Genomic DNA, 15,851 nt, shown 5'->3' with positions numbered 1-15,851 from the left:
TAACGATAATTTAAAAGTAGAGCAGAGGTTAAAAACAGGAGCATACTTCAGTCACAGAGGCACCAATTGCAGGTTTAAATGTCCACATGCACGTTTTTGGATGTTCTTTGATTGATCTGTTCCTGTGTCAGTCTTAACAATCAGGTCACGGTTTGGGGGGTGGGTGGGGGTGTTTTCAGCCTGTATTTGAGTGCGGCAGGTCTCTTCCAAGAAGGAAGTATTTCGCATTCGGGTCAACGCGTCCTTTACAGGAAGCATATTAATCATCGTCACGACAAGCACGGCTCCAGCTAATGTACTCTCTTTTGCTCTCTCCCTCCCTCCCTCCCTCCCTCTCTCCCTCCCTCCGACCCGTGAAGGAGATTTCGTATTCATGTACGGCACGAGCTGTGATTCATTAGAGGGATTTGTCCTTTGAAGTGATTTATTTTATTTTATTTATTTATTTTGGATCAGAAACCGCTTTTAACGCCCGTGTGAACATGAGGCTTGTGAAAGTGCCTCTCTCGCTGCGCTTGTTTCCGTGATGAATAAATACGGGCATTTCCCCTCCAGGTTGCGCCCGGGGGCAGGTTTCACTGTAGCGCTGCTTCCTGCCTAAGTTCTGCAGCACTACCAGTCCTGTAAACTGGTCTACAGTAATAGTGGCCAGTTTCTACAATACTGACACCTGGCTACCGTAATGATGACTAATACTGGCTAGTGTCTGTAGTAACCTGATTATTCTGTACCGTAATCAGGTTGTACACTAGTTGTAGGCTAATAATAATATTAATGGTCAGTAGGGCCTGAAGTACTGGGGCACTACACTAATCAGTATCTGACAGAATATTGACCTGGGACGACAGGAACACTGAGAGCAGGGCTTAGTGATGATGTGTAGAGTCTATAGTGCTGTGGTTTAGCCCGGGTTAGGGTCAGGTGGCTCCCCCTAAAGCCTCCCGGTCCCTGGCCCAGGCTCCCGGCCTGGGTGGGCTCCCACAGGCCCTGCCTGAGAGCGTGTCTGAGGAGCAGGACGGAGGGCGGACAGGCCCGAACGTCACAGAGAGGCCCCGGCTGGACGGATCTTGACCTAGCTGGACGGAGCCCCCTCCTCCCCCAGCATCCCGTGCTCCCCTGTGAGACTCCACTCCACACGGGCAGACCAGCCTCCACTACACAACCCACTACACACCCAGCCAACACGGTACAACCCACAACACACCCAGAATCCTCTACACAACCCACAACACACCCAGCCTCCACTACACAACCCACTACACACCCAGAATCCGCAATACAACCCACAACACACCCAGCCTCCTCTACACAACCCACTACACACCCAGCCTCCTCTACACAACCCACTACACACCCAGCCTCCTCTACACAACCCACTACACACCCAGCCAACACGGTACAACCCACAACACACCCAGCCAACACGGTACAACCCACTACACACCCAGCCTCCACTACACAACCCACTACACACCCAGCCAACACGGTACAACCCACTACACACCCAGCCAACACGGTACAACCCACTACACACCCAGCCAACACGGTACAACCCACAACACACCCAGCCTCCTCTACACAACCCACAACACACCCAGCCTCCTCTACACAACCCACTACACACCCAGCCAACACGGTACAACCCACAACACACCCAGCCTCCTCTACACAACCCACTACACACCCAGCCAACACGGTACAACCCACTACACACCCAGCCAACACGGTACAACCCACTACACACCCAGCCTCCTCTACACAACCCACTACACACCCAGCCAACACGGTACAACCCACTACACACCCAGCCAACACGGTACAACCAAAAACACACCCAGCCTCCTCTACACAACCCACAACACACCCAGCCTCCGCAATACAACCCACTACACACCCAGCCAACACGGTACAACCAAAAACACACCCAGCCTCCTCTACACCACCCACAACACACCCAGCCTCCGCAATACAACCCACAACACAACCAGCCTCCACCGTAAAACACCCAACACAGCCGTAACCCACGACACATCAAAAATCCATGATCTCCAGCCTCCCCACAATCCGCTGCCTCCCTGCCCTCTCCAGCTGTTGTCAAAGAGCCCCAGTGACTTTCCACTCCCTTGGACCTCTGTTTACAAATGCCTAGCACCGCCCCTCCCCCCCCTGCCCTCTCCCCTTTCAGGCCCAGTGAGTTGACAGCCAGGTCCTTTGTATCTCGGGAAGTCTAAACCACATCAAAGTTCACACGTTTATTCTTTTCCTTCCTGAGTCGCTTTGTGTGTGTTGTTTTTTTTTCTTTTTTTTTTTATTGGCTGAAAGATCAAACCAGTGCTTGAAGTTCCTGAAGCTGCCCTAGGGCTTATTCACTTATTGTCTCATAAAGTTATATTATAATTGGGAAGGTGGTCCAGAGTTCAGCTTTGTACGATTCAACATGTACTATGCTGATCCCACCTTCATGTCATGTTTTAATATTTTAATTCACAAGATATTTTGCGTTGATCAGCGAATGGTTAGACATCAATATCCGTGTCACCCCGGGATCATTAAATCACGATCCTCGAGGGCTGAGAACTGCAGGGTTTCTACCCTCCCTTCACCTGGGAGTCAGGTGTTAAGACAAGTCTGGTCAATCAGTGTCACTAATTGTTCAGTTAATTACCCAGGAGAAAATAAATACCAGGGCTGTGTTGTGACCTGAGGGCCATATTTGATGATCCCTGGTTTTGCCACCATTTTTAAAAGGAAAAGGGTTCCGAGAGTAACTCAGCAGAACGTTGATTGGTGGAAAGAGTCCAGAGATGAGTCTAGATGTGCTAATATGAAATGTTGACGGTGGTGGCTGTTTTTGTGCAACCGTAGTGAAGCAAGCTTCACCTCTAACCTCTTCTGGGATCCCAGAAGGTTAAAATGTTTTCACTTTAGCGCAGTTGATGACACACTCTCCGCCTATGGCATCATGAGGCGTTTTATCCAATCATGCCGCTTTATGCCGCAATCATACAAATATTCATTAACATTTTGACATGGGGTAACTGAATAACTTCACTGCAGTGCCTACTTCACCTTGAACACTGCCAGTGATATTGTCTTTTTACTTTGAGCCAGAAGTGGGGCTGCCTAGCCTGTTCTACTTGGTTTGTTGTACAGGGGCTAGGCGGCTTTATAGAGGCGGCTGTAAAGGCCATATTATTCTCAGTACTGATGTGGAAACTGGCCATACAGACACCATCCTAGTCCTCCGTTTTGGTTCCATCAAAATTCTTGCGTTGCTGCTGAAATCATCCTTCCCCTGGCCCTCCTCTTCCTCTGCTGGTGACTGTGTCCTCCAGTTCTTCTCCACCATTTTGTCAGCCGGTCCCCATTCACCCTCCACGGAGTCTGCAAAGCCCTGAGTGAAGTCTCGGCACCTGGCTCTTCAGCACAAAGGACCGAAAACTGGTTCCCACCAACCGCAGTTATTGCTGCGAGTGTGTCCTCTCCACAGTACATTACATCAGTCATTTAGCTGACGCTGTTATTCAAAGTTGCTTATAGTTGGCAGTAAGCAGTGGCCAGTCCCTCGTGGAGCACTGTGAGGTTAAGGGCCCGACAGCGGTACTGATCTTATTGTGGCTGAATTGGGGCTTGACCCACCGACCTCCCAGGTGGCAGTCAAGCACCTTAGCCACTAGGGAGGCTGTTCCCAGTCCAACCCAATTGGTATTCCTTCGGTTGCGCGAACCGTGTTGCGGGGCGGGAGCCGAGCCCGTGTATCCGTCCATCACGTCTCCACCCCCACGCCCCCCTCCCCCCCCCCCTCCTCGAGCCTCGTCCCCGCGGGGAACAGACTCGACATCTCTCTCGCTGCGTCTCGGCCGGTCTCACCTTACAGACGCTGTGTACAGGGGCCATTGTTCCTCACGTCAGGCCGGGCGCGCGGGGAAGGCGTGGTGCCGCTGATGCATGGGCCATTCTCCGCTCTTTAGCGCCGCGCCCCCCTCCCGTCCGAGCACGCTCAGATCGCCTCGCACCACGCAGCCATGAAGAGGGTGTACAACCTGGTCAACGTGGCCCGGACCAAGGAGCGCCAGCCAGGGGTGCAGTCCCTCCGAATCAAGGTACCTCCGGCCGCGGCTCCGGCCCGTCGTCCGGAGAACGGGCGTCCCCGTCGGTCTGGGAGGTTCACCGTGCGCGGGTTTTAAAACCGTTTCATGCTAAAGAGTACACCTAGTGCCTCTGTGATACTGCTGGATCTTAACGTTTGCAGCGGCGTGTTTTCCTGGGATGACTCGAGTCGTGAGGTGAATAAATGTTTTACGTTTCGCTGGTTTGCGCCCGCTCTCCGCCTCAGACACAGTAACTTGCCCTCGGGACGGTCCTGCCGGGAGTGCTTTTGAAACGCTAACGGGCTAACCTTAAGCAAACACTGGTGCTCTGAGCGAGGGACCGAGGGGCTGTGGTACAGACCGCCCGCTCGCTGTGGTCTGCGTGCAGAAACCCAAAACTTCGCCCTTAACCCCAAAGGGATTTCAAACTGTCGGAAAAGCCTTAAACCAACAACTTATTTAAAATGCGGTGGTTTCCTGGGCATCCGGGAATGTTCACAATGTCAGACGAGCGTCTGCCTTTATGTGCTGAAATGGCCTTTGTTTTTTGAGGTGGTTCACTTTGTTTTTGTTGAAGTGAAGCAAACTCCTCAGCTGGAGGATTTGAAATAATATCTTATGAGAGCCTTAAGTGGCTGTTTGCCGTTTGGTTCCCACGGAGACGGACAGTGTCCGTGACGGTACCTCAGAGTGGGGTACTGCTGCCCCCCCACTTCCCCAAAATGCATTTCATCAGATACACATTTTGGTCTGACAAGTACGCTCGCTAACATTTCAGTTCAGACTGCGCCATTTGCATTGGCAGCCGTTAGCCTAGCATCATCTCCTCGGCGTGCAGACTTATCGTGTTGTGTGTTCTTAACTCTTACGTATTCTGCGCCTCGAGGCACTTTTCTTGCATTTGAATTTGCTCGTTTGCCAACATGCTAATTTGCCCCTGAAAAGCGGCGCCTTTTTAACAGCTGTTTAGACACGTTGTTTTAGATTCTACATGCTAAATCAGCCACTTCATATGCGATTAACCCACTTGGGCTCCCTGGGTTTGTAGCTGTGTGCCAGTTGGCCAGAGGCTATGGGAATGTAGTCTCATTGGCTGAACTTTGACTTACAATGTGAGCATTGGGTGAGAGAAAGAGATGTTGGTAGTGTTCTTCTTTACCAGGCTTGGGTATGCGTTTTCCTTTTAATTATTAATCTTTACTTTACTTTATTTATTACCGCAACTGCGTACTTATCTGTTTTATGACTTGGTTGATGTTAATTATTTGGCTACATTGTGATGTGCAATGGATCTGAAGCATGAACGCCATTTTGAATTTAATTTAGAGACTGAGGGGGAGAGAGTGGCTTCTTCCATGTCATTGAAATGACCTTTCCTTTCAACTCTCATTTGACACACCTGGTTCTACTATATACCAGCATAATGAGATCTCTAGCTGTTGAACAAGGTGTGCTTTGTTGAGGTTGGAGTGAAAAGATGGTACAGTAGATCTTTAGGAACTGGTTTGGGCGGCCCTGCTCCATGTGAATAGGTATCGCCACAGTATTCACCTGTGATTAGACAAATTGAGATAACTGACTCCAAGACCAGCCCTGAGGCTATGCTGTGTGTGAACTGACTCCAGATCAGCTCTCAGGCTGTATCTGTGTGAGGTAACTGACTCCAGTTCAGCTCTCAGGCTGTATCTGTGTGAGATAACTGACTCCAGATCAGCTCTCAGGCTGTATCTGTGTGAGATAACTGACTCCAGTTCAGCTCTCAGGCTGTATCTGTGTGAGATAACTGACTCCAGTTCAGCTCTCAGGCTGTATCTGTGTGAGATAACTGACTCCAGTTCAGCTCTCAGGCTGTATCTGTGTGAGATAACTGACTCCAGATCAGCTCTCAGGCTGTATCAGTGTGAGATAACTGACTCCAGATCAGCTCTCAGGCCGTAACAGTGTGAGATAACTGACTCCTGTTCTGCCTGCTCTGTCCAGCTGAGCCCAGCGTCGTTCCCTGGGCAAGCGTGTATCCGCGGGACCACAGGGCCCTGTGCCCCTCCCCCCCCCGCCCCGCCGGGACCCTCACATCTGCTCGAACCCGGGCCCCATCCCGTCACACCAGCCAGTTACCCCGGAGCGTCGCGGTCGTGTCCAATTTCTAAAATATCTGCTGTGTTTATTTCTGAAGCAGTACCAGAGGGGTGGATTGAGTGTTATCTCTGAGATACTGGGGCCCCAAGGCCTTGCAAAGATGCTGAGCTATAGCAGCCGGAAGAGAGAGAAAGAGAGAGGAAGAGCGAGAGAGAGAGGAAGAGAGAGAGAGAGAGGAAGAGAGAGAGAGAGAGGAAGAGAGAGAGAGAGGAAGAGGGAGAGAGCAGAAGAGGGAGAGAGAGAGGGAGGGAGGGAGAGGAAGAGGGAGGGAGGGAGGGAGAGGAAGAGGGAGGGAGGGAGGGAGAGGAAGAGGGAGGGAGGGAGGGAGAGGAAGAGGGAGGGAGGGAGAGGGAGAGAGAGAGAAAGAATAAGGGACTGATGGGGAGAGAGACGGAGAGCAAGTGAGAGAGGGAGAGGGAGAGAGAGAAAGGCAGAACACCACAATGAGAGCGAGTCACACACACGCACAGGCATTCTTTTGCAAGGCGAGAAATCACATGCTTTCCCACAGTCATTTCCTGCTCGATGTCAGCGACTTAAATCCTGTCTGAGTGTTGAGGCCTAGGCCCTTTGTCCTAATTGGCCGAGCAGGTGAGGTTCTAATTGGTCATTAAAGGCAGTGGTGGTGGGGTGGGGGAGGGTAATGTGGGGGGTGGGGGGGGGTGGGGTGTTCGGGACCATTGGGCCCCTTTTTACATCATAGCGGGACAAAAATAGGCATTTCGGGTCACAGCACCTGCGGTCCGTGACGCTGGTTCGACTGCAGATGCTGATCTGGCCGCAGTGTTGCCTGTAGGCTCACAGTGCATGGGGTTAGGCCGCAGGCAGGGGAGAGCTGATCCCAGGTCAGTGTGCTGGAAGCCTGTGCCCGTGTGTGCGGAGCAGTGTAGCTGCACAGAGGGGTCATCCATTATTCACACCTCATCAGCCGCACTGCTCCACACATCCATAATGCAGCGGCCAGACCTTTACCACTGCCTCAGGAGTGCTGAGTCAGGGGTGTGTGTGTGGCGTGGTGTGTGTTCCAAGCACTGGTCATGAAGTATTGCAACGAACACACATCCATGCTGTATGTGACGAGATACTTAGAGCTGTCTCAGAAGTGCGTTTGTGTCAGTTGTGTGTGCACCCACGTGTGTGTGTGTGTGTGTGTGTGTGTGTGTGTGTGTGTGTGTGTGTGTGTGTGTGTGTGTGTGTGTGTGTGTGTGTGTGTGTTTGTTTGTGTGTGTATGTGTGTGTGTTTGTTTGTCTCCGTGCGTGTGTTTGTGCACGTGTGTGTCTGTGTGAGTGTGTCTGTGTGAGTGTGTGTGTGTTTGTGTGTTTGTGCACGTGTGTGTGTTTGTTTGTGTGTGTGTGTGTGTGTGTTTGTTTGTCTCCATGCGTGCGTGTGTGTGTCTGTGTGAGTGTGTGTGTGTTTGTGCACGTGTGTGTGAGTGTGTGTGAGTGTGAGTGTGTGTGCGTTTGTGCACGTGTGTGTCTGTGTGTGTGTGTGTGTGTGTGTGTGTGTGTTTGTTTGTTTGTGTGTGTATGTGTGTGTGTTTGTTTGTCTCCATGCGTGCGTGCGTGTGTTTGTACACGTGTGTGTGAGTGTGTTGTGAAACCTCACGGCCTGTGTTCAGAGCTGCTCCCTGAGGGCCGCGTGTCGTCTGACAGAGTAACTTCCTGGCGTCTCCCCGGGCCCCGGAACATTCTGTGTCCCCCGGCGGAGACGGAGCGTTCGCACAAACAAAGCGGCGCGGCGGGGGGGGGGGGCCTCTGGGGCGGGGGCCCTCTGGGGCGGGCCAGCGGCCCCTTTGATACCGCGCTTACGCAGGTCCCGCCATAAACCAGCCGCCGACCACAAACACAGCCCCGCTGGCCCCGAGGGCGCTGCGGCCCGCCCGCTCCGCCTTTATTACCGCCCGCCGTTCCACGCTGTTTTCATTACAGGGAAATCGCCTCGCTGGCTTGTTTGTACCCGGTTCTTCGGCGTGGGTCTTTGTGGACCGGAGCTGAAGTGCGCCGGCCCGTGTGTGCGGTGCACTGGATCCCGCGACATGTCACACGGTCCCAGGTCCGAGTCCTGGCCACGCAGAACCGACCCCAGCCCTTTTGATCACCCCGCAGGGTTACACAGACAGGCAGCCATCTCAGGCAGAGGGCTTCATAAGGCGGAGCATCTAGTTAAATAGTGACCCCTGTGGTCACGGAGGGCTACTGCAGCTTCCGGTTTCCCAGCAGCTCAGCGAGTGGACTGAACAGTGAAATAAACCAAAGCCCTTACTGCAGGTATTCTATGAGGCTAAAAACTGGGTATGCTCCTGGTTAAGTGTAAATAAATGAAACCAGTGTTAAACGGAATAATTTGCATCCCATTTGTGTAATCAGTTTATTATGTTCATTGAGTCATAGCTAATTTAATCTCAACTTCCTCCATTAATATTGCCCTCTTTTCTTATCAGTAGGCCATTACTCTGAATTCCTTTCTGTTTGATTGTATTCCTGACGTCTGTATGGCGCTTATCGCCGGTGTTTAATTTCGCCCTGATACGGGGAACCCGCCCCAGTGCCAAAGCATCTGTGACGCTTAAAATAAAGAGAAAACATCCAGGACACGGGAGCAGTGTTTAGAAACATGCCCATGGCATGACCACACCGATGTACTTTGCAATCCGTCTCTGTGTAAACATGCGTAACGCATTTGTAGGAGGCCTGGCAGACCATGCTAAACACGCACACACGCGCCTGTGAGGACATCGCTCTTAAGAAGGACCGTTCAGAGATTTACTGTTTCTCTCGCGAAATGACGCTGAACTGTTCTGAACCGGAAACCGCCGCGTTCCGCGTAGGGCTCTGTCATTCCCGGCTCAGGAGCTCTGCGTTGCGTAACGTGTCTGGGGGCCTGGAGTTTTCCACTCGAGCGCTTCCGTGTAAGGCGATCACGCACCAGCTCCCGCTGGGCCCAGAGACCGTTCCCGCGGCTGTCCGATTGCGATTCTCTCCGTCCCACCAAAACAACTCAGTCCGTCCTCCTCATCGCACCTCATCTGTTCCCATGATCCTCTCTGTCCCCTGCCTTCTCCCGCCGTTCCCAGAATGCAGTGTGCCGCTCAGTCGTCTGACGCGATTCACTCCGATGCCCTGCTCTCTGTCTGTTCCCAGAATGCAGTGTGCCTCACTTGACCAATCGAATGACACGTTTCACCCATATGCCCTGCTCTCTGACTGTACCCAGAATGCAGTGTGCCTCTCACTCAGTCGCACGGCATAATTCACTCCGACGTCACATGGTTGTGATGTCACTCCTTGGCGGAAGTCCACGCGGCTCATTGATGAATGCACATTTGCTTCATGCGGGCTGTGTGGATTTATTTGGGGACTGTGCGTTGTGATACTTTCACCGTGTTTTTATAGCACCTACAACTTCTTTATAATCCACGCGGCAAGGGGAAAGGTCATTTTCTACATTATGGGCCCTTCGAAGCGGGCGGGACGGCCCCAGTGAGGGAGGATTGGGCTCCGCCACTGCCGAGGGGGGCTCCCGTACCTCCAGACCGGCCCCCCGAGGAGTGAGCCCTGCGCCCTGCGCCCGGGCCAGAGGTCAGAGGTCACTCCGCTGGTCTGTGATCTGCTGCTGTGGGAAACATCGGTCCACAGCTGCGCGTTCTCCTTTTCTGCCAGAGCTGCGTCGTTAATGCAATTTGGCATATCGCATTTGGCTCTGAATATACCAAGTAAAGGGGCGAGTTGTTGTTGTTTTTTTTTTGTTACGTGGTTGGTTTCGCTGTGTCGTTACGCCCTGATTGGTTTGCTTTCTCTGTACACAGGAAATTGCTTTTTTTCCCCTGTCCGTTTTTACGGCTGTAATTCCAGTGACAGCTGTCAGTGCTGGCTGTCAGATTGTCTCCCCTTTGCGTAAGCGGTTATTTTTCGTGACTCTTGTGCACGGCGTCACGGCAAACTCAACGCAGCGTGACATATGGCGTCGCCGTTGTTCTGAGAAAGACGGCTTTTATAAAGCCCTAATCCCGTGTCCTTAGCATGTCTCACATGTCCGTGCTGTGATTTGGAGGCAGGTTTTTATTTTTATTTTTTACACAAATTCCACACGCTGTCTGTTTGGAATTTTCACGGGAGTTGCTTTTTTTGTGCTTGTACTATGGAAAGCTTGTTCGCATGGTGGCTGTACCGCAGAGAATTATGGGAGTTGGGGGGGGGGGGGGGACTGTGTGTGTGTGTGTGTGTGTGTTCATTCCATGGTTAAAGGGCACTGTCATTCCTGAAGAAGCCCCTGGCTCCATCAATGTCTTACTTGAGTGTTGAGGTCAGAGTGACATTATACCAAATTAATAAGCACATATTGTATTTCAGAGGAATAAATAGTAATCAAACTTAACTAAAAGTGATTCCGACATGTCCGCTTACTGCCTCTGTCTTTCGCTGACTCTCATAGCCGTTGCCTACTAATGACCATGGTGTTGGTAAGAAGAAGGCCATTATTGTTGTTGGTCGGTCTTGTTTTTAATTATGATGGTGTCTGGTGGAGAATGTTTTGCATGGTCCTGGTCTCTGTAGAGAGAGTTTCGTGTTTTGTTTTCCGATTGGAAACGGCGTCTCTGGGCTTTGCACTGAGGAGGAAGCCTCAGGTGATGCTGATGTGGTTACTGTGGGCCGCTCTGTGGAACCTGCGCTAACGCTAACACGGAGACCCTTTAGCGGCTCCTCTGTGTGGAAACTGACCCAATGTTGTCTTGCGGTAATGCTAACGATGTCCAGCTAAAACTGGCCTCGGACCTAGCATTAATGCTAATGTTTTCGTGCCCAAACTAGGCTAGGACTTAGCGCTAATGCTAATGGTGTCGGGCCCAAACTAGGTTAGGACCTAGCATTAATGCTAATGTTTTCGTGCCCAAACTAGGCTAGGACTTAGTGCTAATGCTAATGGTGTCGGGCCCAAACTAGGTTAGGACCTAGCACTAATGCTGCGCAGGGAATGGGCTCTCTCAGTCGCTAACACTAACACCGGTCAGCACTGACGGCCATGGTGGCTCTCGTAGTTCCCGCAGTTCCTGGTGCGAGTGAGTGGGGCAGAGAGAGAAACAATCTGCCATTGTGCTGGAGAGCCCTGATCAGTCCGCACTGGAGGAAGTAAATGGAGCCGTTATGAATGAGCGTGTGGATGCAGGAACTCTGTTCGTTTATCTGGAGTGTGAGTCGGTGTGTAACACTGGTATTGTGCACCAGGTGTATCTGTGTGTAACACTGGTATTGTGCACCAGGTGTATCTGTGTGTAACACTGGTATTGTGCACCAGGTGTATCTGTGTGTAACACTGGTATTGTGCACCAGGTGTATCTGTGTGTAACACTGGTATTGTGCACCAGGTGTATCTGTGTGTAACACTGGTATTGTGCACCAGGTGTATCTGTGTGTAACACTGGTATTGTGCACCAGGTGTATCTGTGTGTAACACTGGTATTGTGCACCAGGTGTATCTGTGTGTAACACTGGTATTGTGCACCAGGTGTATCTGTGTGTAACACTGGTATTGTGCACCGGGTGTATCTGTGTGTAACACTGGTATTGTGCACCAGGTGTATCTGTGTGTAACACTGGTATTGTGCACCAGGTGTATCTGTGTGTAACACTGGTATTGTGCACCAGGTGTATCTGTGTGTAACACTGGTATTGTGCACCAGGTGTATCTGTGTGTAACACTGGTATTGTGCACCAGGTGTATCTGTGTGTAACACTGGTATTGTGCACCAGGTGTATCTGTGTGTAACACTGGTATTGTGCACCGGGTGTATCTGTGTGTAACACTGGTATTGTGCACCAGGTGTATCTGTGTGTAACACTGGTATTGTGCACCAGGTGTATCTGTGTGTAACACTGGTATTGTGCACCAGGTGTATCTGTGTGTAACACTGGTATTGTGCACCGGGTGTATCTGTGTGTAACACTGGTATTGTGCACCAGGTGTATCTGTGTGTAACACTGGTATTGTGCACCAGGTGTATCTGTGTGTAACACTGGTATTGTGCACCAGGTGTATCTGTGTGTAACACTGGTATTGTGCACCAGGTGTATCTGTGTGTAACACTGGTATTGTGCACCAGGTGTATCTGTGTGTAACACTGGTATTGTGCACCAGGTGTATCGGTGTGTAACACTGGTATTGTGCACCAGGTGTATCTGTGTGTAACACTGGTATTGTGCACCAGGTGTATCTGTGTGTAACACTGGTATTGTGCACCAGGTGTATCGGTGTGTAACACTGGTATTGTGCACCAGGTGTATCTGTGTGTAACACTGGTATTGTGCACCAGGTGTATCTGTGTGTAACACTGGTATTGTGCACCAGGTGTATCTGTGTGTAACACTGGTATTGTGCACCAGGTGTATCTGTGTGTAACACTGGTATTGTGCACCGGGTGTATCTGTGTGTTGCCATGGCTCATTATTTTTCAACTGAAAAAAGTGTAGTACGACCTGTAGAATTTGTAGCACCTGTAGAATTTTGTCATGTCGCAGACAAGTCATGCTTGGTCGCCCGGCGTTGATTGGACAGCCAGATGGAACACTGAAATTTACTGTCACGGATAGCCTCTGACGTGTTTTCAAAAATGTAAACATTTGGCATCTTGTAACCATAGAGACAGCAGAACCATCATCGCAGACCTTAGCCGAAGCATGAATACAAAGCGTTGTGTGACACTGACAGTATAAATCAGGCTTGAGTGGCTGCCGCGTTGGACTGGCCCTGCGTGTGCTGTACTGTTTATGATTCTGAATCGGATGACGTCATAATGCAGACTGGTGACTGTGCCTGACCAATCGGCACCGACCACTTCACTTAACCAGGAAATGGTCTTTTGGCTGGCTTGCGCATTTCGGAGTTTTTCTTTTTTCTTTTTTCTTTTTCCCCCCTCCTCCTCCCGGGGTCTTACGGTTATTGATTGTTGAATGAAGAGTGCTGTTGCAGCCCATACACTGTATATTCCAAAGAATTTATATCTCCTTGTATAAAATAAGTAATTGCTTGTGTGGGACACTTACTGCTGGCACATAAAACATCATGACACATATAAACTGTGTTTCCTTTGGCTTTCAGCTGTGGGTCTGCTGGACCAGGGGCTGTTTTACTGCTGATGTAATCGGAGTATTCTGACAGACCACGGTGGTGGTAGCAGGCTATGCCCAGATCTTACAGCTATACTTGATATAGAAAAAATGTAGAGGCCTGGTCCACATGACATGCAGAAATGTATTGTCCATGTGTTTTATAATGTAATGTTATAAGCCTCTGCACCATGGGGGAGACATTTAGGCTCCGGCTCTAGGTCCTCACGGCGTCTCTGTTGCTCTGTCCACAGCAGATCCAGTTTGCTGACCAGAAGCAGGAGTTCAACAAGCGCCCCACCAAGATCGGCCGCCGCTCCCTCTCCCGCTCCATCTCCCAGTCCTCCACAGACAGCTACAGCTCAGGTAGGCCCTCTCTATGCACTTTTATACACGCAGACACACATGTACAACCACATACACATACGCGCATTCATACACACACATGCATACATACACACACGTATACACCCACATACACATACACACATGCATACATACACACACACACACACACACACACACACACCCACACCCACATACACACACCCACATACACACACACACACACACTCTCTCACACACACACACACACACACACACACACACACACACACACACACATGTACACACACACACACAGACACACATGTACAACACGTAGATGCGCACACACGCGCACACACGCGCACACACGCGCACACACGCACACACACGCACACACACGCACACACACACACAGACACACATGTACACAGGTCCCGACCCTATGCCCTGCCCAGTCTCTACACACACACACACACACACACTCGCACAACAGAAGCAGAGATATACACTTGTTGTGTTGTGTACTCTTTTTGTGGCTCCGAAAGAGTAGTAAAAGAGGAAGCCTATCACGTGGCCCATTTCAGGTCACATGATTAAGGTTTCAGGTCACATGATTAAGGTTCAAGGCAGCGCTTCGAAGGCTGGTGTCGTTGCGGCAGTGTCCCAGCCGAAATCCCCGGTTACTCACCTCACGCCCGAGCGATTACACGTGTACTGCCATCCACGAGCCCGCTCCGGATGTGTGAGAGAGAGACGGGGGGCTGTTCCCCCGCCGTTAGCCCCCTGCTCTGTCACAGTCGGGTGGTCTGAGTGACAGACTCGAGATTCCGATAACGAGCTTCAGGCCTGCTCGTTTCCATAGCGGCGAGACCCCGCGCGCTCTTCAGCCCGGCTCAGACCGAAGATTCACGACCCGGCGGAAAAAAACGCTCCCAGAACGTGGCGGAGAGGAGTTTCTGCAGTGCCAACTTACCGGTCTCTCGTCAAATCGCCAAACGTTTCGGAATGTTGCAAAAAAAGTCGGCAGTTGCAGCAGCTTGTCGTGTCACAAATCCTTGGTTTGAACTTTGGCTTTTGGGCAGTGGAGGTGTACCCCCTGCCCCCTCTCATGTTTCAGCTCCCTGTGCGACCCCCCCCCGCCCCCCGACCCCGTTTTTAATTAAACCCCGGAGAAATAAAGAGTCTCCGGAAGAGGCGTTGAGCTTCCGTTGAGTTTTAATCCCTCTTCCTCCTGGCTCTTTCTCAGAAACGTGCCGTTCCTTTGTGCGCTGATTGACAAGGGGTCAAAGACGTGACCGTTTCACCTCGTCTGTGTGGGCTCGGGGTTGTGGAGGGAGGGCGATGATAAATCAAAGGCTTGCGCTGCTTTATTAAAAACGTCCTGGACTTGCTGAGGAATCGGAAAAGATGGCTGCTGTAGAAAGCGTGGGCGACGTCACCGCGGTTGAGGGATGTTTCGGCTGGCATCAGGGCAGTGCCCAGCATGCCCTCTGTAGCCGAGCGGAGCGTGGCAGATGTTGAGGTGCTTACCCGCCCTGGGCACAGCCTCTAATCTGGCACATCGCCGGGGCGGGGCTGCTGACTAATGCAGTTCGCGATCTGCCCGGCAACAGCGAGCCAATAGGAGAGTGGCTGGGGCTCAGAGCTTTTCTAATAGTTCTTCGCGGTTTCACAAACTTTTAGAAAATAGCAGTTTTTAAACTCAACTGCGATAATGTTGTCTCTATAATGGATACCCTTTGTGATATTATTATCTTTGTATAATTTGTTGCCTATTCATATTGTGGGAGATGAAGAGGCAGTGGAATTGGAGATGAGTGACCATGCCCTGAAGTGTAATAAAACGGGTGGGACGTTAGCGTTGGTGGGACGTTAGCGTTGGTGGGAACTCTCTGGCTGTACTTCTGGGAGCCCTTTGTAGCTGGAGGGACAACAGAAAGTATTCACCAATTACTGTTGACCTTGTTAAATTTTCTGTTACCAAGGTTCTCTGTGATTGGTGGAAAGCTCTCTGGTTTCTGTGTGCCTTCTCTGTCTGGTTTCTGCACGGAATATGTACTGGTCTGTCCGTGTGTCTGTACATGTCTGTCCGTGTGTTAATGCTGTACCCCCCCCCCCCCCCCCAGCGGCCTCCTACACAGACAGCTCTGACGATGAGACCTCCCCCCGGGACAAGCAGCAGAAGAACTCCAAGGG

At 51.2% G+C, this 15,851-nt stretch overlaps 1 protein-coding gene across 2 annotated transcripts in view; it reads left to right on the top strand.

The window, feature by feature from the left end:
- The window catches only part of LOC133134971 (putative adenosylhomocysteinase 3), a 51,971-nt gene that overhangs the window by 14,694 nt on the left and 21,426 nt on the right, over window positions 1-15,851 (top strand). Inside the window, exons 2-3 of one of the 2 annotated variants that reach the window (XM_061251638.1) lie at window positions 13,586-13,694; window positions 15,782-15,851. The exon at window positions 15,782-15,851 is cut by the window's right edge and continues 74 nt beyond it. In XM_061251638.1, coding sequence (XP_061107622.1) covers window positions 13,586-13,694; window positions 15,782-15,851 — 179 coding nt within the window. Of the gene's footprint in view, window positions 1-13,582; window positions 13,695-15,781 lie in introns of both variants that reach the window. The other variant, XM_061251637.1, reaches the window with a different exon arrangement.

This window comes from Conger conger, chromosome 8, assembly GCF_963514075.1.
Source record: "Conger conger chromosome 8, fConCon1.1, whole genome shotgun sequence".
NCBI lineage: Eukaryota > Metazoa > Chordata > Actinopteri > Anguilliformes > Congridae > Conger > Conger conger.
Note: the sequence above shows the minus strand (reverse complement) of the source record. Positions and strands in the feature narration are given on the sequence as shown.